Genomic DNA, 22,110 nt, shown 5'->3' with positions numbered 1-22,110 from the left:
GCATTTTGTTAGCGGGCCAAATGTCACTCCCCTGCACTGCTTTTGTTTACCAACACTGTGCAGTCACATGGCGTGTGGGTGACGCAAGCGTTTGGACTTCCTCCCGGCCGTCAGTTGCCAGGATACGAGGTGTGGGTTACTCATGCTCACAATAGGCGTGTTGACGCAGGTCATCATCGTTCGTACAAAACAAGGAACTCCGTAAACGGGTATTTTGGGAGAGCGCCGCCTCCGGGCCAGGAAGTCATTTTTATTTTCATTGACAGAGGCCAGCACGCTTTGTGTACAGGGCGGATAAAAAACAGTCAGTACACATTACAGGAGAGCAGCTGTGTGCATATTAGGCATAATGGAAGGTTATCATAGTACTGGGCTGAACTGTTGAGCTCATACATCTGCTATGTAGGTCCAACTGACACGCACACAAACACATGCACGCACACACACCGTTCAAAAGTTTCAAAAATATGTGGTGGTAATGAAACATTTGCAACACAAGAATATCCACGTAAGCATTCGCACGGCAATAATGGCAATGTGCTCGACTGTGCATTTCACACAAGGTCAAATTGAGACTACTGTACATTTATTTTAATACTGTATACACGAGGGACATTTTACTTGAGGTGAGGTTTTTCAGGGTTCAGTTTGGCACGCTGATGTAGAGAATGTAATTAGGTCTGGCACGCCATCTGTTGGATATATGACAACACTACAACCATTTTCATTTCTGGGACACTGAAGCGCTCTCTCTCTCTCTCTCTCTCTCTCTCTCTCTCTCTCTCTCTCTCTCTCTCTCTCTCTCTCTCTCTCTATATATATATATATATATATATATATATATATATATATATAAATGAAATTTATATACACACACACGCACACATATTGTGGGCCAAACGTTTGGACTCACTTTCCTATTCAAATTTCTTCAAGTAATAATGGCCACTTGTTTTTCTTTGAGAATCTGATGTCATAATATGAATTGCAACAGTTTTCTATTAAGGCTGTGGGCTGTGTATTAACCCTGTCAACGAATGATCCCAAACCCATTGTCAAAGCAAGAAATTTCTTTTATCACCCGTGATAAAGCTCATGTGTAAAGTGAACTGCATTTCAGGTGACTCGCTCTTGAAAATCATGGAAAAATGCCAAGAGTGTATAAAGCAGTCATCAGAGCAAATCGCGTCTATTTGAAGAAAATAGAATGAAAACATGTTTTCCGTTTAATTTTTGTTTGTTTACCCTTTTGATCCGTATCTAATTCCACATGTGTTCATTCATAGTTTTGATGCCTTCAATGAAAATGCATATCCAAACTGTATATCCAAAATTTTGGCCTGTACTGTATAATTTACCACAATCAGAAAAATGACCAGAGTTTTATCCTAATTTATTTATGATGATAATGATGATTATTTGTCATCGATAATGCGATTTTAAACTTAAAAACAAATTACACTTGCTTTGAGCTGAGACAAATTGACACAAAAATACTGTAAACATCGGGTACTGTAGTTCTGATGTCATCCACAAAAGGACGCTATTTCCACTTATTTTGTCATGAGGCCCGAATATGAGCATACATGCGTGAGATTGTTTCCATCCCGTCCACATGCTGGTAGTCTTGGACTGAAGCATCTGTTGAACACTTTGGAGAACATCAGCTGGTTGAAGGTGGAGCTTTTTACCCACAAGGAGTTTTTTGCAGCTGTGGGATGGGCGGCAGAATGATGAAGGTCTTGCATGACTGAAGAACATGAAACAACTTATTGTGACTTACAGTGACTTTGTGAAATTTGTGTAAAATTTTGCACGGATGTGCACAGCATTGGTATGACAAATTCAAAGCCACATTCACTTACATACTAACTTGAAAACACGTCTTGTGAGGAACCCATCCAACATTTTGCCACTTGCACAAACCCCAATGGCAAATTAATCATATTCATTTTGATTTATTGCCTCAAGCCCTACAATACATTTGTTTCATTATTTGGAGGTATTTGGAGATATTTGAATGACTGACGAGAAATCTGAGAACTCAAATGTACTCAATTTACTGTACGAACAATGAAATATTCCTGGCGCCAATCCATACTTGTTGCTGGATTGTTTGCTACCTCATTTAGAATGGCCAAGTGACGCTTGGAAGTGACGCTCGAGTATCTTGATTTAGCATTTTCACTTAGACACCTTTTGTGACGTTTTGGCCTCGGCGGTGTGGCGTGTGAAGCGACTGCCTTGACCAGTACACAAGCGGTTTGCTGGTAAGGGCGCGCACGTGGCCAATGTACATGCGCCGGCCCTCACGTGTGCTTGCAGCTGAGAAAAAGGACGTCCCGGCCAGGGATGGGGGGAAAAGTGAGAGTGACGGGATAGGAAATTCTCCGGCCCTGCCCTCCGATTGTGTTGGCTCTTGTACGGAGAGGGAGGGGAGCCTCCTGGGAGTTGGCGCTGCTTAGTGAAGGACCAGCGGAAGGAAACTGCTCGCCTCCCCATCACATTTTCCTTCCTCTCATTCCGCATGCATCCAAAAGGCACGGAACAAGTGGCGGTGTTGTACGCCCTTGTTCTTGTTTTCTCTTCGCTTGTTTTGAACAGCTACTGTCGACCACTCTCTGCAGTCTTCTCACGTTAATGTTTGCCCTGGGCAATACCTCTGTGAGCTCTCAGTCCCTGCGTCCGTCCATCCATCCATCCATCCTTCCATCCATCCATCCATCCATAACATCAGATATCCATTTTGAACGGGCTGGCAGTGAATGACGTATCACGTATCACCATCAGTCTTTGGCAAATTTATTAACTTAATCGAACATTTCACTCAACAACATTTACCTCTTTCACTGCCAATGACGGCAATAGACGTTAAAGATCCACTTTTACTGTGTTGGCTTTGAATGAGTCAACTTGTAAATTATTCAAATTTTATGTCTTTGTTAAGTCATTGTCAAATGTGTTTTTTTTTTTAAATAAAGGGATGGAAAATGAAAATTGAAGGATTAATTGATGATGAAAAATAAGTATGCGGTGTGTTTGTTGCTCCTGCGGAAAACGTACATAAAAAAGAAGAGCATCTGACAGAGTCAATTTTGTTTCCCAAGGAATGTGACGTTTTGCAGCTTGTTCACCATGTCAAGACCTTGGGACCTCGACTTTTTTTTTCCTTGCATTTCGTGGCACTGCCCACTTTTTATGGCCTGTAATTAACAAGTCAAAATGACTTAACCCCCCTGCGCGAACTCACATATACACATGCACACTCAATACACACATGCACACACACACATTTTGCGCAAGTACAAGTACGCCTCTGGGGTTCTTAAATAGGAACCAAATGTAGGATGATGTCATTGGATTTCTTTAAGCCTCCTGTTATGTTGTGGGTCAAATTGACCCATTTTTAAACTTGTAGCTTCTGCTTGGTTTAAGGGAGACTTAGTATTCTTTTTTCCCCCTCTTTTTAAAAAGGATTCCCAGATGTCTGTGATATTTTGTTGTCAAAATAGCCCAATCAACAATTAAACCACCATTTTTGTACTATTGTGAGCCCATTACAGAAAAAAACCCCAACATTCAATAATAAAACAAACCCAGAATTGAACTGAACTGAATGTAAAGGCCAAACTTCAGCCAAATACCACCTAACCAGTGCAAAGGATTTTCGGGTGGAAAAAAATAAAACAAAACAATATTGTGCCAGCCGTGTCTGATTTATTCAAGATAGAAACTATGTTTCTCGTGGTATCTGGAATCTTATTTTGTTCAACAACCCTAGAAGATAGATGGTGTTGTGTACACATGTATGCATCTGTCTTATCCCGGTTTGAATTCTACCAGCTTTAGCGGCCAGACTTATCCACAGGGCAAATGGTGGCAGCTCTCTGAATTCCGCCACTTATGTAACCGTAAAAAAAATAAACAGTGTCTTTAAAAATGGTGTGTTGCGTCATTTACACGTTGCCCATGAAACTGTGCAGACACAAGTAATAGCAAAATCCAAAAGCGTACTTAGCGTCTCTAAAAGTATGTTGCAAATCATGATTTTTTTCTGTGTGCTAGCTGCTACATATAAAAATGACTTGCAGAAAGCATGAGTTGGGCACCTGCATCTTCCCAATGTACAGACAGAAGATATCAACTCATGGCAGCAGATAGTGCCTGCCATTACACCGTCATCAAAAAATGTGCCTGGAGACAGGAAGAATAACTTATTACAGGCCTACTATGTTCCAGTAAAAGCATACCATCTCCTCCTTTGTTTGGACAGTGAACAGCGTTGTGTTTTGGCTCTCCGTATCCTTCGAAAAGGAAGCTGACAATTTATGAGGTGCTGGCCCAGGTGCTTCTCTATTGACCCTCATTTGTAGCGCTTGGGGGGTGGGGGTCATTTAGGGGGGACCTTCAAATTTTTCGGCTACCCACTGTTATTGTTTTCCAACATGGTTTTAGCAAAACTCCTCAAACTCAAGGATTGATGTCAGTGTGAGGCTGCGGAGGGCGCTGGTAAGCGCTAGAGAAATGATTGACATTTCTGCAGTCGCCCCTTCTCTTCTCCGCTTGGGTGTTTTACCTCAGGCGCAGCAGTTTCTTCTAAATTGAATTAGTGGCACAAAAAGGGTGTCACAGTGGGACAGTTTTTTTTTTTTTTTTTTTCTAATTATGCTTTTAGTCATTAGTTTGAACTGGGGCTGGGCGATATGGCCCAAAAATAAAAAGTTATACTGGATTCATTTTAATTGAATACTCCCAGCAAACATTTATTTAAGTTTGGTTTACTAAGAAATAAATACTGTGGAATGTTTTTAGAAAACAATAAAGTGAACTGATTTTAATATAAACTTATGAATGTAAACAAATAGCTGTTCATAGACGGTGCATAACTTGCTTAAATGCCACAATTGAGTAGTTAGTAAACATTGTAAACTTGTCTTGTAAAATCCCTTGCAGCATTCCACTTTTTCAAAACCTCCAATTCAGGTTTTACGGCATTCTCAAGTCTTCAAATTTGAAAATAACAAATTCATCAAATACTGGTAGACTAATCCAATATATTGTCCAACCCCAGAACAAATATGAATTGTCCTTTTTTAAAAATTGTCAGCCTTTAATTTTGTGGGTTGCTATGATATGAATTGACTTAATTTATTCTCTGTTCTTCCCCCTTTTCCGCAGTGTGCCGAATTCCTTGCCACAAGAAATGCGAAGCAAAGGTAAGGCGCAAACACTCACAAAAAGTGCTGCTACTCTGTGTCTTATTGGACATTCGATGTCCTGCAAAAGTATTTAAAGAATTTCCAAGCACATAGTGTTGCACATAGTAATGTGTGTTGACATTGGATTTGCTGGGGGGAGGGGGGGCATTGCTGGCTTGATTGATGCTGTTTGGAGAAGAAGAGCATGTGGATTATTGCGGAACACCTGCTTTGCTTATAGTAGACGTACAGTAGCCACCGTTTGGTTTCAATTAAAATACTTGCTGTACCCAAGCCCTGTCTTTGACTAACAGGAAATGCCAGGGGTGCATGCAGACAGTCTGTACTAAATATAATTGGGCGACGAGGCAGGAAGGAGCAACAACAGGAGAAACAAGCCATTTGGATAAAGAGTTTTCATCCAGAGAGTTTTCAACTTTTTTAATATATAGCACTGGAAGCACAGTAAAAAAAAAAAAAAACATTATTTCATACAGATCAGGGAGATTAATTTTATATAAAAATATTGGCCTGATACCGATATTTGGTAATGCACTTGCCCATTCCTAGCCATGATTAATGAATATTCTTGCAGATCAGCCAGAAATAAACAAATAATCTTTTAGTAAACAATCTAAAATTCAATCAAAGATACGCTACAAATGCACCCTCAACTGGTTTTCAGCCAATTGCAGGGCACACGGAGATGAACAACGCACTCAGTCAAACCTGAGGACAATTCTATTCTATTCTATTCTAATTAGTACGTGAGAGAGATTTTGCCTCGCATTATTATAAAAGTGTGGAATTGTCAATGTGGAGTAAACATTTATGAGCGAAATACTCGTTCAAACGGATTTACAAATATATTGAAACGTCCCTTCGACACTTGCAGGAGTGAACAGTTGTATGTGAGAGAATTTCTTCTTGAAGAGTACTTCATTAGTATGTGTAGTATAGACTCACAAGAATCCCCTTTGAGAGTTTTCCCTCGGCACCACGAATCGATACATTGATGAAGTCCCACTTTAGTTCACCATGAAACGTAGGTGCCGGGGCCTGTTGACTTTTTTTTTTTTCCAGGCTTTTGCAGGGGGCGCGTCGAGGCCGGGGGCACACTCGGAGGCTCTATGTATACATAAGTGAAACATTCCATCTGCAAAAATCACAGCGGCATTTCCTTTTGCAAACATTTCAAAGGAACATGTCACGGCCTCCACAGGAAACAATTTGCAAAGAAGGCCCAGATGACAAACAGGGGAGGCGCTCCCGATTGCTATCGACACTTCTCCCTTATTTGTTCACCTTGCATGGGAGCAATTCGCAAGAATTGCTCTTATGTCTCTATTGCAGTGGTGTGCCATGAGAAATCCAATTTCACTTAACTGGGATGAAAATGAAAAAGGAAAGTGTTTGATGTAGCGTCATGCTACAAAGATGACATACTTGTTTATGACTCCGTGGATTATTATTATTTTTGTGCAACATGTGTAACATGTTTATTGGCATTGTATCCCGATTTGTTGAAGAATTGTGGCTGCTTGTTTAAGATGCTGTTATAATAGCCATTAATTAAATGTGGACCTTCATTATTCCTGGGCTAGCCCTTGCAAATATTATAGAGTGCTATTTTTGAAAGTTGTATGCCTTTTTAAATATTATTTTATTGGGGGGAGGCTACAACAGATGTACCTCTAATGCAGGCTTGAGTCACTTTGCACCATGTGAGAAAATCTGTCTATCATCCACGTGTTTATTTGCAACAGAATGTGACAAATGCTTTTGGCATGTCAGCACAATTTCACATTGAGGTGAAGATTACAAGTGGGAGGACAACATTAAGGGCAGAAAGAACATTTCTACTCCCTTAACTCAATAACATGTCACTTCTTCACTTTGCTTCCTCGTTAGTCAACTTTTTCAAATTGCACTTTTGCCGCTCACTTGTTCTAATATAATCTCAGATACTTTTTTGCACATGGCGTTCAATGCAAGTTGGGACAATCGTGAGAAGGTGTGTGGATTTATCGCTTTGTGACCACGGAACGTTTCTGTGAAAATAACACTTGCGCGCCGTGCTGCCCACACGTACATATCCATCAGCGCAGCTTTGACTCAAGGCGGACAAAAACATAACAACAAGAAAAATTTTGCCCCGCATTTTGGCACGAGCCGAACGCCACCCAGAATGCACCCGCAAGCAGCCCGCGCGAGGAGGCTGCGGGTGCCCATGCGGTCGGGATGCGCTGCATGGATACGCTGGTGAAAACAAACAGGAACACCCACACTCTAACGTGACCCAGTCATCGGGAGTTGCGGGAAAGAATGTCCATGCTGGCCAAAAAACGTGGAGAAGACAAGTGGCGCTGATGAGGCAAACGCGGGAAGTTTGGCAGACCTTTGCTTGTGGTGATTTCACTCCTGCTCACTTTTTCACATCACCGTTTCTTTGCAGTTTGGTTGAACTGTACATCAACAATCTCAACATGGACAAAAAATGAGTCTATATTCACTTCAGAATGATTATTTATCTGAACTCCCATCAAATTACGGTGCGTGTTTTTGTATCTTCTTTTGTACAGAGTGCATTAAGGCGGCCGGTAAGCAGTGGAACGGCAAACCAGCACTTCTCAATTTTAGCCTCTAGTGTAGTGGAATTTTTTTGATGACGTACCGGACTTTGAATGCGCCAACAGTACACTCTTTTGTTACATTTCTCTCTCGCACTTTGTATGGCTCCATTCAATAATACTGCCCCCCACCCAAAAAACAACACAAGATATTACGCTGTCACTGTACTGTAGGATATGGCATTTACTTTTGCCCCAACTTAAAAACACTGCTTGTAGAGCCAGCGTTTCCACATCACAGAATAATTCATCAGTGCACTGTAGACTTCCCCGCTAAGATGTTTGAAAATATCAGTTCTTCACCCAGCCTGGCCACCAATAGCAGCCAGCGAAACTCATTGTGGGGCGGTGTATTGTAAATGACCTCATTTGTGACATCACTAACACAATGTCGGAAATTGGCAGCTCACAAAAGATTGACTCGAACCCACCTATTTGTATCCAAGCGATTCAAAAGTGGCTCCATATTCAAGTCCAGGACGATCGTCAGCCTCACATCTGTTCTGCACTGTCTGGGTGTTGCTGAAAATTTGCTCGTGACTCTGGGGGACTGTCATCTGGGTCTGTTCATGCTTGGGAAAGCCTGAGTCAGACTTGTGAAAGTGGACCTCACCCTTTCCCCTCCTTTTCTGTCCTTTATATGAATTATATGGAAGTATATAGTATATCACTATCATCATTTATATATTTATGTTGGAAGCGTTTGTCCACCAGTTGCACACAAGCATGTAGACGTCTTATTTTATATAACGATATTTATTGATTATGATACAAACGTGCTTTTCAAAACTGTTGGCTCTCCACCCAAAAATGGTTCTAACCAGACCTCTGTGTAAAGTCTATTGTACACCTAAGCACTTATTTTGGGTCTTTCCCGACTCTGCGTCACCTTAGCAATCAGCACTCTCAGTGACTCCTAGGTCACCTTTGAAGAAAGTGCTACATGTTAGCTACAGTTGGTAATTTATTTGTACCCACAGACGTGAGGCAACGTGTCACACGAATATGATTTATGAAATTTGTGAAGTCAGTGCTGGTGCGACGCAAGCTAGTTTAGCTCCTACTGTTGCCCAGCATCTACCAAAGAGGGAGTATGGGTGACAGTGTGATGTAGACGCAATGCTTTTTTATAACCAGTTGCGAGCTGGTTAGTGTTATCTGTCTACAACGGCCTGAGTCCTTTAAAAAAATGCAGCTTTGACAAACTCAAAATGGCATTGCCTAAGATTACGATTTCATCCCTCCTAATTTGTGCATAATGTCACTGCAGAAGATGTCTTACTTCTTTGGCACCAATTCTTCTGGCAATTATTTGTCAGGGCTTTGGCGAGTGTCTTCCCCGGACATAGTTGTCTTTTCTCGTGCTTTGCAAGAGACGTAAAACATGCATATGGCATGCTTCTGTGTATTGGCAACACAGTCGACGGCCCCGACGAGCTAAGGCAAGGGACTTTCCTTCCCATACGCCTCCCACTTCAGGCTGGCCTCCACATAAAAGGCTTATCTCTCATAAACAAGCATGTTGTTTTGGAGGCATAAAACATATGCCCCCCTCAGTCCCTGGCTTCCTTCCTGGCCCTCGTTGTTACGAGCGAATTAAGCAACACTTGCCGCCGTGACATCTGGTAAACATGGGCTACTAGTCGACCGCTGCCGTCTTTTCGATCGCTCGGACCTGAGACCTAAGATGGCGTTTCTTCCAGGTGCAATGTCTTGCCATCTGTTCCTAACTTTTTTTCTGCCAGTAACCTGAACTGGCGGTTTAACTTACCATGTTTGAATTTGCCAAATATCACGTTTTAACTTTTAAATAGTCTCGCTTACTTGCGGACCGCCTCAAACGACGCCGTCCCAATGCACACACAGAAGATTAGCTCTTAATCTTTTTCAATGATGTACCCACTGTAATATATATTTCAACAACGTTTTTGGATGGAAACATAAACCCTTAAGACAGAGTGCTCGACCACTCATCTTTCTCTGATTTAATAATCCTTGGAACTACATTTTGGCATTCCTAGGTATTTTATTTGGCAACTCCAGTAGATATAGTAAATAATGTAACATTATCTGTTTTATTTCTGTCACGTCTGCCAAAAAATGGCATTGCTCATGGGAAGGTGCATATGTATAAAACTTTATAAAGACAAACAAAAAAACAAAACAAAAACAAACACATGTTTTGCAAAGGGGGCACGAGACAGGAGTTTAGCAACAAGTCGATTCATGTTCTAATCAATTTGCTCTTACTTTGAAAAGAAAAAAACAGGTACTATTCCTGGCACGGCATTAGAAAGCATTATATTAGATATTCAGCTAAAGGTTTTAGGTTGTAGGCTGATGTTGTCAGATGTTTCTGTGGTTACACCACAGGTAAAACTGATGATTGGTTTTCAAGTTGCGCTGAAGTGACGCGGTGTAGCCCGGCGAGTTACAAGCAAATCATCCTCATGCATACATGAGTGTTGGAGAACGACGCTGTCCATGCCGCCGCAGCTGCTCTTTGACTTTGGCTATGGAGTCTTTGGCCTACTCTTAGTGGAGAAAAGGAGTGTTTAAGGGGAAAGGAGGGCTTATAATTAACCTGTAACTTGAGACTTTGATAAAATGGACAGAGTGAAGAATGGATGTTTTTCCCCTCCCTCTTTCCCAAGTCCAAGTCCCATCATGGGAAATTCAGCTTGGATCTATTTTTCCCCCACTCTCACTCACTCTCTTGCTCTCTCTCTTTCTCATGACTTGTCCGCCTCGAACAAGAGGGGAGGAGAAAAACCCAGGCAGCAAACACACACTGGGGTGGGGTGGGGGGGCTGTAACCCTGCGCGCCAGACTTTGCCTGTCTTCTCCGGTGTGGCGTTCTGTGCTGCACTGCGATGATTCCAGTTGCAGGATGTTAGGATTTGCCTCTGGCCGCACTACTTGCGCTCTCGTCGAGTCCGCTCGGACATTTTTCTGCTTATTTTCGAATGGGAAGGAGGAGGAGGAGGAGTGAGAGCCAGACGAGAGCCAGACCCATTAGCCTGGAGCTTCAACATACACACACGTAAACTCTCCCTCTCTTTTCTGAAAGACGCACACGCATACACACGCACGCACATACACACACACGCACACACACCCTCACTCAAACATCTCTGCGCTGCAGCAAGGTAACACTGAGCGCATTTAGACTATCTGGAGCAAAACCATGCAGCACTAAAAAAAAAAAAAAAAAAAAAAAAAAAAGCACCATACCAAAGAATAGGCTTTTATTGAGTCAAAGGGAGGACGAGAGGATGGCCACAGCATTGTTTCAGGTAAGTGGAGCCAAGTCGCTTTCACAGTGAAAAAAAATGCTACTTTTTGTCAACTGCAAATTGCCTTATTGAGAAAATGGAAAATACCGAAAGTGGCTTTTAGTAGTATAATCGGAACGTTGGCCTTTTGAGTTCTCCTGGCATGCAAATATCTCTTTGGTTGGAATTGGACTCACGTGCATACAAGTGTGGTGTGCGTGTGTTTGTAGGTGCTCGTGTGTCTCTGCGTGTGTGTGTCCATTGTGCGGCAGATCTAGTGAGCAATTTTTAAGGGTTCTGATTTAGTGTCCGATTTGTCAGTCTCTTAACATCATGCGCGGGGGTAGCTCGCCTCCTTGGTTGATTGATTGATTAGTGGCATCTCCCCCCAGGTGCTACAAGCTCGTCTACAGAGTGGAGTTTATGAGTGGGAGATAATCGTATGTGTTGTAGATGTTGACTTACTTATCTTTGATTTGCCAACTTGCGTTTTTGTGATTCCATCCATTTGGATTCAAGAACTGCTTATGGAATTCCCTCACTACAACTCCCATTACAACCCAATGGCTGTGTTGCTATTGACGTACATGACAGAAAGTATCACCTTCCTTCAATAACATATTTAACATTATTTGGAAAATTCAGAATTTCACATGTGAACAGTAAGACTCAGTAGCTCAAGTAGTCGAAGTCGTCATATGTTTTAGCAAAACAAATGAAAATTGCCCCAAAATTGTCGGCTTGAGTCTGACGAGTCAGGTCGTATGACTGGAGTCCGCAACCTGTCTGTACACTACAAGCTGTCGCGATCATGGGGAAAAAAAAAGAAAACAAAAAAAAGAGTTTATAAAGTCAATAGCAAACCCCTTTTACAAAATCCACCGATTTTGGGCCCTATCCTGCAACTTCGTTATTAATTTGACTTACTCAAATTATGTGCAGCTACTGTAAAAGATTTTGGAGTTTTGGGAGTCAGCTCGGGTTGTGGAAGGTGTCTACGAGCCATGGGCGATCTTGCCAAATCCCTTCTTGACCACACCCTTCACTGTAGCTCCCTTTTACAGTCAGAAAAAAAAAAAAGAAAGAACTTGGAATACCTGGGAGCCAATTGGAGCGTGGATAGAACCCACTGGCGTCTTGCCTGGACGTGGACATGGCACTGTGTGTCTGGTTGTGTGCGGATGACGCGGCCTTGCTGTTGGCGAGCCCACACTGCACTGAATTGCACAATTTTGATGGTTCTTACCTGCTAGGGAAGCGTGCTAGTTTACATTTTGAGCCGCAACAGACATGGGGCGTTTTGGCCAGTGTGGACGAAAGCATGCAAGTTTGGAGATGGGCATCCGTCTCACAGATGGACCGTTTAAAACCTCTCACAAAGAAGGAAGGTGCTTCCTTTGTGATCCCATCCTTGAGTTGAGTCCGTTTTGTCTGTGCTCCTCAAAGGGACAGTTTGCAGCCTTTCAAAGTATAAAAAAAAGACTCAATTTAGATTTATTTAATGTTGGGTTAAACCTGGCGGTTTAGTGAAATAATTGTTTATTTGACTAATCTGTCTCTGGCTCCACCTTGTACAGCTAATTAAGCTTTTTGAGAAACAACAGTGGCCAAGGAAAAACAACATCACCACCTAATTTTGAGTGGAACCTAAAAGTCCTGTGGATATTTGGGCCTGTCCAAAACCTTGGATGGCTCCTTGGTTTGCATGTTGCATTCTAAACAGTCTTCCAGTAAGTTTTGATTACACTTTTCTTGAGAATGGCTACTAAAAAGTCAGTCCCAGCAGGAGTCAAACCTAAACCATGACATCACTCACACCGTCTTTCACAGATGCGCACATCTTTTCCATCACTTCGCTTCATCTTTGTCTGATCAGGCCATAAATGTTTCTCCTGGAATTTTGCTGGTTTGTTCATATTGTAGGTGTGTGTGTGCACGCGTGTGCTTGTGCTCATGCGTGCCTGTGTGTGTGAATCTTCAAATGATGGTTTGCGATTTCTAGTGTAGCCTCATTATTAGAGGAAAAGCATTCTGGATGTCCCGAGTGAAATGATGGACACGATGCCAAATAAGTGATTGAGTCTACTGTCAAAAATCACCACACGACTTGTCAAACAGACAAGCGACTAAAACCACAAGAGGGAATTATAAGAAAACGCAAAGCTGATAAGAAAGTAGACAATTCAAACGGGCTGTGACAGGAGAACAGGCTCGCCTCAGCTTGTCCACAAACGGAGACACACCTTATAGAAACGATGTCAGGTTCATGCTAGATGTCTGCTTTGCCCCACAAAGACTTTGGACAACTTTATGTACGTAATTTTTTTTTTTTTTGTCTCGAAATTGCTCTTTTGTCATCCTTCCAATGAATGAGTGACGAGTCTTGGACAAGAACCCCAAAAAGTCACTCAGTTTGTGTATAATTTTTTAGATCTTTTAGATCAGCAATAACATATGATTTTCCTCCACCAGTTTCTCACTAAACAGTGGAGAAAGTTAGATTTTTTTATGAGCAGAACTGGGATTTTGATGCTTAGCTTTTTATGATTTAACTCTAATAATAGCAAAAACATCTATTTTTTCAATTAATAGCTTTCATGGGCCTTCAGTTTCATTTTAAATACCTACTTAATACTTACCGAAATACTTGTTTATGTATTTGCCCTAAATTTTGATTTCATTTTCATAAAATGAAAACATTATTAAATAAAGGATAATAACAACATTGCTTTGCTATCATTTTGACTTTTTTTTTTTTTTCTCAAACGGACAAGTTTTTAATCCAACGACAATCGGTCAAACTCAGGGTATTAATTTTGCTTTGGTTTAAGATTACGAAAGCGTCCTGGAAAAAAATGTAAGGTAGTCAGTTGATGACATGATGCAAAAGCCCAGCATACACGTCTTCATTTCCCATGGCCTTCTTTCCCATCCTACTCTATCTGCACATTGCTTTCAGCTCAAGAGCAGCTGCCTGATGACATCACATGGAAAAATGTTTTTACTGGCTGAGAGATGCAAAACGGAAGATGTTTAAAGGGGTTCTTTCGCTTCTTGATGAGGCTTGGAAAGGGCAAAATTTCCAGCGGTTGAGCTAACACATTCAAAAGCTCGTTCTTTCTATTGCTATTAGTGCTTTAAAAAAAGTGTCTTGTTCAGTTGGGGAACTTTCGATAAGTTTGTGTCCTGTGAAACCCCCCCCCCCCCCCCCCCCCCCCCCCCCCCCCCCGTCCTTGGCCACTTGGCTTGCTTCCAACCAGCGAGAGCCTTGTGAAAACGTGTAAAGCGGCGCGCCGCTACAAACTGTTGGCTGAAAGGGCTTGTGAAAAAGAGAATGTGACCGCTGCTAACTCTGCAACAAAAAGAGACAAGCGTGGTGTTTCCCCTTTTGGCGGGGGCGGCGGGCGGGCGGGCTGCCTGGACAAAGGCAAGGTGGTGCCCACAACAGCAAGGAACACAAGGCGCACGCTGCCACTTCCATATAGGCTTTACTGTTTTTTTTTTCCCGGTGGGAAAAATCCATATCCCCAGTTTTGCTCAAAAGCAGAAAAAAAACTGTTAAGTACTATATCGTTCAAGTTGGTATTATTCCGTGAGCAAGAAAACCTAACTTAAAAAAACTACCCCAAAACACAAAACAAAAAGTTCATTTTCCATCTTCTTTCACTATTAATCAGCATCAGTCACACCAAAACAATTCTTTTTGATCAACAAGCTTCTAGTGAAAATAAACATCAAGCACAACCTTTGCTTTGACACTGACATTTTTGGCCTATATAACGCCTCTAATTATGAAGCAACAAAAGCAAGACTGAGAGGTTTTGAATAAAAACATCCGTAATCTTTTCTAACAATCCCCAAAAACACTGTATTACTCTTTATATATTTGCGCATATTATATTCCCTCCTAATTGCCCTGAAAAGCCCATTTACTACCTAATCATTATCTTCAAGTCAAACGCTCTGCTGATCTCAATCCGAGTTGATGCAACCCTATCTGGCGCCTCTTGGTCAGTAGAGTTTTTTCATAGACAACTCTAATGCATGTTTACCTGTTGAAAAAAAAAAAAACATACTTGACAAATATTTAGTCAAGATGGACAAGTGACAATACCAATTTTAGGTAAATTTTAAATGCTATATTTTAATCCTACTTCAAAATGAGGGTGTGATTCGTTTACTTTTTCATCTTGTCCTAATTTAATTCTAACTCTTGTTGGTCGCACCAACTGTGCATAGTCTAACATCAAGCCCAAACCCATATTTTTTTGTAGAAATAATGTGCCCATTTATATCAAAGACTTTTCCATTTAAGGATCTCTTCCAAATATCTCAGAAAAACAGGCAGCAAATAACCTAGAGCTCTCACGCTGCAAACTATGAAATCCTTCTTGAAGCTTCTTGATGCGAACCATAAATCAACAACCAGGTGTTTGGATTCGTATTTGGTCCTGTCCACACCAGCACTGCTCAGTTCAGCCCGCTTTTCCACAAATCTTTCAGCAAGAAAAGAAAAAAAAAAAGTCCTAACTTTTACAAAGACTGTGCCATAAATCAAGAGTCCGAATGCCTCCAATTCCTTTTTGTCTTTAACACCAAGCTTCAGCTATTACTGGTTGCACCTCACAAATCGAATTTGCACACCGAATAGCTTCACGGCACCGTTCCGTCATAAAAGCTCTCTGAGGACGGGTTTGCGTCTTTGTGCCAGTGAAGAAGAAAACAAAGACGGAGGAAAGTTGGCACTAACACACATTTCATAGGTAACGCTGACTGAATTGTTGGCATTTTTGAAAGTAGACATTTGACAGGGTTCGTTTGCACGCTCGCTAAATAAGTGAAGCTCATCATGTCGTTGCTACCGTATCGAGAGCGACAGCGGTTACGTAACATGACTGAGTGCGGCGCGCGTTATTAGCTGAGAAGGAGCTGTGTGTCAATGATGAGCGACCGAGCAGCCGGAGACGTCCGACTCGGACCTTTTGTCTGCAGGAAATGGGCCCTCGCTTAATGTCGTTAACACAAGCATGTACGGAATGCAACAACACAATTATACTTTATTCTATTACAGTCATTTGAATACTCGCGATAACAACATCACACGCCTCCTTCCCACGCAGTGCAAAACGCACGCAATGTCTTTGTCTTTCTTTTCGCAGGGCACTTTTTGCGTTGTTTATACATAAAATGACTATTCAATTAAAGCTGCCCTCGCATACCTCTTTCCATGGCAAGTCCTGGAAATTGTCAGCAAACTCTGTTGGACAGCCCAGTAAAAAAATGCTTCAAATCAGGGCTCATTTGGGTGATTTCCCATGTACGAATCCAGATATTTGCCCATATTGGCTGTTTCAAAGCAAAATGACTGACCTCGTTCAATTTTGGCTCAATCAAGTTCATGTTTGTTGCTGAAGCTGGAGTCAGGCCTCCCGTTTTCCAATTTCGGAAGAAGTTAAACTTTCTTTGCACCTCATTTTTATGCCAAGTCCTCGAAATCGTCATCAAGTTTTGACGACACAATTGTCTTAGATGCTGGAGGCTTTGCAATTTAGCTATACCAAGACCTATTTCAAGATGTGTCTCTTTTAGGAGAATTCCTGAGTGGGAATTGGTAAAGGTCCTTTGGCTTCTATAGTGCTTTTCTACCTTAGGTTCTCACAAGGTTTAAAACTGACTACTCATTTAGCTAAATATAACACAGCATCAGAACCAACAGGGGTTGGGTATCTTGCTCAAGGACACCTCCACATGTTCGTAACGTGGCAGCCATGTGGATAAATGAGACAAAAAGGTTGTTGACTCAAACAGAAAGAGGCTGTAAATTGGATGCTTGAAATGCAAACGTGTGCTTGGGATTCTCAGCCGGAGGCTTGTCAGGTGAAAACACTGAGCAGGCCCAACGAGTTGAGGAGTTTGACGGCCACTTCAAGGCTGAGCCCGCCAACGAAAAGGACAACAGTCTGTTCTTGCCAAGTGATAAGGGAGCCATGCAGAAGTAGACTTGGAAGAACTTGAAGCTGTACCGAGATACTTTATCCACACGTCAAGTTGACGGGATGAAATTGTGGAAAAACAGAAGCGCATTCCATGAAGGTGCCCTCACCATTTATCAACGCTTGGCTACAAGAGACATTGTGTTGGGCAATCCACAAACGTATATATTGACGTGGATAGTCAAAAAAGTCAAGAAAAAATGTATCAGCAGTAGGGCTCGGAGATATGGCCGAAAGCTGAAAGATAGATTTTCACCAGCCATTCTGGATGATTACAATTTCAATAGCTTTGTAGCATTGTAGTGATTAGTAAGGGAACAGAAGCAGAGTGAATGGAGAAGCCAAAAACAGGGGTTTTACCGACATCAAAATGAACTGGAGGAGCCAATAAAGCAAAAGACGTGTCAAAAGACCACACAAGTAACACCCGTTACAAAAAAAAAAACGAAACAACAAATAAATGAAAAGTTTCGGTTTTCTTGGCCGACTCGGTGCAAAATCTCTCTTCCCCTACCCCTAATGAAACCAAAAGTAATAAACCTGAAAGTTTCCTCGGATAAGACTGGTGTGTATTTACTCTTGCACTGCGGTATGGGGTCAGTATAGAGGCAGTACGAGGTCCTGTTAACATATTAACTCTCGTAAGCCATTTTTACCTACTTGGGCAGGGCAGGTGCTAAAAGTGCAGGATAACTCTTAGAAATGGATCATAAATAAATAAATAAATAAATAAAAACTTTGGAGGTGGTTATGATGAGAAGTTAACATTGTAACATGGTGAAAATCCTATAGCACATCTTTTGTGAAGTTTCTTGCACTTTTCAATGACCATTATGCAAAAACTGATTGGTTTTCTGCGCTCTGTTAAAGTATCACAAATTGGATGGATGGGTCGCAAATGTAAACGACTCAAATATAAATGTGGAAAAAACAAATGTGGACAGATGTTCAGGAAGGAATCATCAGTAGGGCTTTCCTATTCGTCTTGATATTCATCGCTTGTGTCGGCCATTATCCGCACACGCTTCCTGTTCATCGGCAGTGAGAGTTGAGTGTCCACGCCCGCCATCATCACGTTAAAGGATGCTCTTCAGATGATCCCAGGCAGCCGCCTCATTTTTGCCGAATCAGCTGGATCTGCGGCTTCAGATGGAAGAATGTCAGTTTGAGTTGAAAAAGATACAAATTCCGCCCTTGTAGTCGAGTTGTTCAGAACGTTCCGTTGCCCTGTAATCACTCTGTGGTCGGGACAACTTTGAAACATTGTCATTTCATCATTCATGCTGTGTATTTTAAAAAGCAGCATGAATAGCTTTTTTTTTAAGCTACGCCTTATTTTTAGTGGCTGGATATTGTCATGTGTGCATGACCCCGTGTGAAATATTTGGGCCTCAAGCGATGAGCGCCACTGCTTTGTTGGCCGGTGGTGCTGGTCTGCAGCAAAACACGAGCGACAACATCCAGGCTCCAAATGAGAAACTTGATTAGATGACTAAAAATGTGTGATGATTTTGACAAACTCCTCTATTTGTTTTAGGTGTCGTCATCTTGCGTTCCGGCGACCAACTATGAGCTGGTAAGTCAATTTTGTTTTTGCTTCGTGAATTTTAGTATTATCTTAATGGCTTTACAAGCTCTAAATTACAACTTTTTTTCCACTTTGTTTCTGTGCAAATAATAACATTTCGAAAAAATATGGTAGTAAACTAACGGACGCTACTACATTTACTATTTGTTTACGTTTTCACTTAACTTTTAGACATAGAAACATATGACATTCTTTAACTCCTTGTTGGAATTTTTCCAAATCTGCAAATCTGAAAAGTTGTTCTATCAATATACACTTTATGATGTTTCAACAAAGTTATGAGTTGGAATTTTCATTCTTTAAAACTTTAATGGCATTATTTTCTTTGCTTCAAACGACATCGTTGACTACAAATAATCAATTTCGGGCCTACAATAAACCATATTAATCTCTTCCTAACTGTTTCTATCTTTTTACAAACATAAAAATGATTTGAAATTTGCATACATTTTTACAGACTCGTCAAGCCATAGTGAAGTAGGAAGTGTCTTGCGTGGGCAAATGTCATGTTTTAAAAGCCACCAAATAAATATATCATAGAGTCTAACTTTTGGTGAATGAATTGTTCTGTCATAGCAAAATATTGCATCTTTTCTTGACACTAGGTCCAATGACCTAGCAGTGACACAAGGCATTTGGAGAAGAAATTTTAAATTCTCCGAGCTAGCATGTAACCTTTTGCCAATATCGGCCAAATACAAATATCAAGCCGTTTTGGGAGCTATGAATCCAGAGCCTGTAGTCTGAAATCAACTTGTCAACATTGTGGCTGAAAAAAAAAAGGTGAGTAGACTGGGTTCCGGGAACGTACTGTAAGCTGATGACATCTTTTTCTCTAACTATGGAAGGAGTCCGAGTATGAAGTGCATTTGAAGAGAAGTAAAAACACACACTTGCCTTATTGCCTTTTTTGGTCATCAAGCGCTGCATGCGGCGGCGGTGCGGGCCGCTCACCCTCTTCCTTGCATGTTTTGCATTGGAATGGTTTTGGATGCTTGACAAAGCCAAGAAAATATAGCCCCCCTACACACACACACACACACTTTCTTTTGCTTCTCTGCTTCATGCAAAGACGGTGATGTCATGAAACCGGGACATGTTATTAGACTTTTGCTACCCCCCCCCCCCCCTACATATATATATATATATATATATATATATATATATATATATACACACAACAACACATTGGTTCAGCGCTCCAAATTTCATTATACAATGATAGTAAAGACATTCTATTCTATTCTATTTTCATTGAAACACTAATTTAGAGATGACTTGATTTTTAGTGTAATACTGTAGACTGTTGAATCTTTGGGACCCTCTTCACGTACAAAGTCAGCTGGGATTAGCTCCAGCTCCCTGAAGACACCAAAGAAACAAGCTGGACGGATGGTTGCTTGGCGGGTGTGTCTGTGAGTCCACCATGTTTACATACACGCATTTCCTTAGGGAGTAAAAAAAATGTTGCCGAATTCCTTGGGAGACTCCCATCGGGCCTTTTGGTTATGTAAGAGGCGGAGTCCATTAGTCGGAGCTAGAACATGAAGGCTGTTTGGGGTCACGCGTTCACGCTAGCACGCGGACGTTTTTCCCACAGACAAGAAAGTCCACTCTGCACTATTTTATGAGGGCGGGCCCTGAGGGATCCCCTCAATTTGAACCTAAGAGGATGGGAACGGGACTGGCATTCGCTCCAAACTTAGTTGCCGCTCTCCATATTTACATTTGTGGGCTGTGTGAAAGCTGCAAACACAGCTGTGTTCCTTTCACTCTGGACTAACTTGGAAGGGGCTTTTATTGCCTGTAATCATATGTTTGCAAAATGATTATAAAAAATTGTGCGTGGATGGATTTAAGAATCGATGTTTCATAAACAAGACAAAGCGACGCCAAATGCTTCGAATTTTAAAAATGTTCACATTGGCGCTCTTTTTCAAAACCTTGTCGCACATGGGCATCTGTCATGTATGGATGAAAGCATTTCAATTTTTCTTTGGCTAAAAAACACCATTTAATAATTTAAATTTTAAAATTTTACATTGTCTCATTTCAAAATAAACACACCAAATTATTCTAATAGCAATTAACAATAATAAATGTCAATGCAGTAGTCTTATGAGGGTTTTATTTTGAATTTTTTTCTTTGGAGCATCGGGTGCATTCCAATTAGCTTGACACGAGTCTCCTGTAGCTGCTGATGTGACGTGACGTATGACCCATTCAAATGCAGTCGGACCGTTCCATCTCATAGACAAGAAAAAGCCAGCTAATTGTTAATAAAGTCATGTTATTGTTTGATGAAAAAGTGCTGCTTCAGGTCAGTGGAATATACAATAAATAAATGCTCGACAAAATTAGATGATTTAATGATTCACAAAACTGCTCTGTAAAAAACAGAACAATTTTGGGCTTTGCAATGTCAGTTTTTTTTTTTTTTCAGAGAACCTTTAATTTGCATAAATAACTTTTGTGATTTTGTTGATGTTGGTGATGAGTTGCTACAGTTAGCTTGATTTCTGCCTGGCTGTGTACGCTGATCAAACGGTTACCAGAGGCAGAAAAAGATACCTGAAGCATTTTTTTGTTCTTTACTAAGGTACAGTATTTGAATTACCCGAGGACTCCTTTAACCATTAATATACAATTGTGCTCATAAGAGCACTATCCCTCAAGCTATCGTGCTGTTCATTGCTGGTCTTACTAATGACACCAAGCCAGCACAAAAACACAACAAAACCATGTTGATTTGTACCTTTTATTTTCACCAGGGACCCGTCAAGCTCAGTCAGTTGCTATATTTGTCCTTTTCTGAAAATGGCATAAGGTTAGATTACGGCCCAAAATGGCACTTGCGCTTTTTGGCGACGCGTGTGGGCCCACTGGACGACAACCCTTGCCGCGCTCGCTCTTGTAATTAGCACATGAAATGCTAATGAAATCTGTCATTATGTCAGTGGTCTGCCCACATCCCACTTGGTAAATCACTCTTTTGTGTGCAGCAATTGAACTTTTACCACTTGATGAGGAACTGCGCTGTTTTTTTTTCTCCCTGTCTCACACCCACACGCCGAGGCCAAAAGCGCTGATTTGAACCGCAGTCGGCAGGCTGGCTGCCGGGCCAAGCTAAATGGGCTGCGTCTCCAGTCCCCCCAGATGAAACGCTGTAAATTTAGCCTCGTCCATTCCCGCCAGTCGTGGAGGCGGAAACTCCCTGCATCTTACTGCTTTTTCTCCGCATGCGGGCTGTAATTTGCCCGCTTTGTGTGTCGATGTGAAAGGACGCACACTGCACGTCGGCCGCAGGGATAGGCAAAACACCTTTGACCTCATTTTACCCTTTGCGATGGGATTGCGTAATCAGCATGCATACTTTTGCCGTTTCAAACACATTAGCATGGATTTCCCAACTCCATCCACTATTTT

At 41.5% G+C, this 22,110-nt stretch overlaps 1 protein-coding gene across 10 annotated transcripts in view; it reads left to right on the top strand.

Moving 5' to 3' along the window:
• Positions 1 to 10,638: 10,638 nt before the first annotated feature.
• tns1b (tensin 1b) overlaps positions 10,639 to 22,110 on the top strand; it is a 50,384-nt gene continuing 38,912 nt past the window's right edge. For 6 of the 10 annotated variants that reach the window (XM_088414293.1, XM_088414292.1, XM_088414291.1 and 3 more), the window contains exons 1-2: positions 10,639 to 11,124; positions 18,634 to 18,672. In XM_088414293.1, coding sequence (XP_088270419.1) covers positions 11,104 to 11,124; positions 18,634 to 18,672 — 60 coding nt within the window. In that variant the 5' untranslated portion in view covers positions 10,639 to 11,103. The remainder of the gene's footprint in view (positions 11,125 to 18,633; positions 18,673 to 22,110) is intronic. The other 4 variants (XM_088414295.1, XM_088414287.1, XM_088414288.1 and 1 more) reach the window with 2 other exon arrangements.

The sequence above is a fragment of the Hippichthys cyanospilos genome, chromosome 5 (genome assembly GCF_059441005.1).
Source record: "Hippichthys cyanospilos isolate Australia breed blue-spotted pipefish chromosome 5, RoL_Hcya_1.0, whole genome shotgun sequence".
Taxonomy (NCBI): domain Eukaryota; kingdom Metazoa; phylum Chordata; class Actinopteri; order Syngnathiformes; family Syngnathidae; genus Hippichthys; species Hippichthys cyanospilos.
Note: the sequence above shows the minus strand (reverse complement) of the source record. Positions and strands in the feature narration are given on the sequence as shown.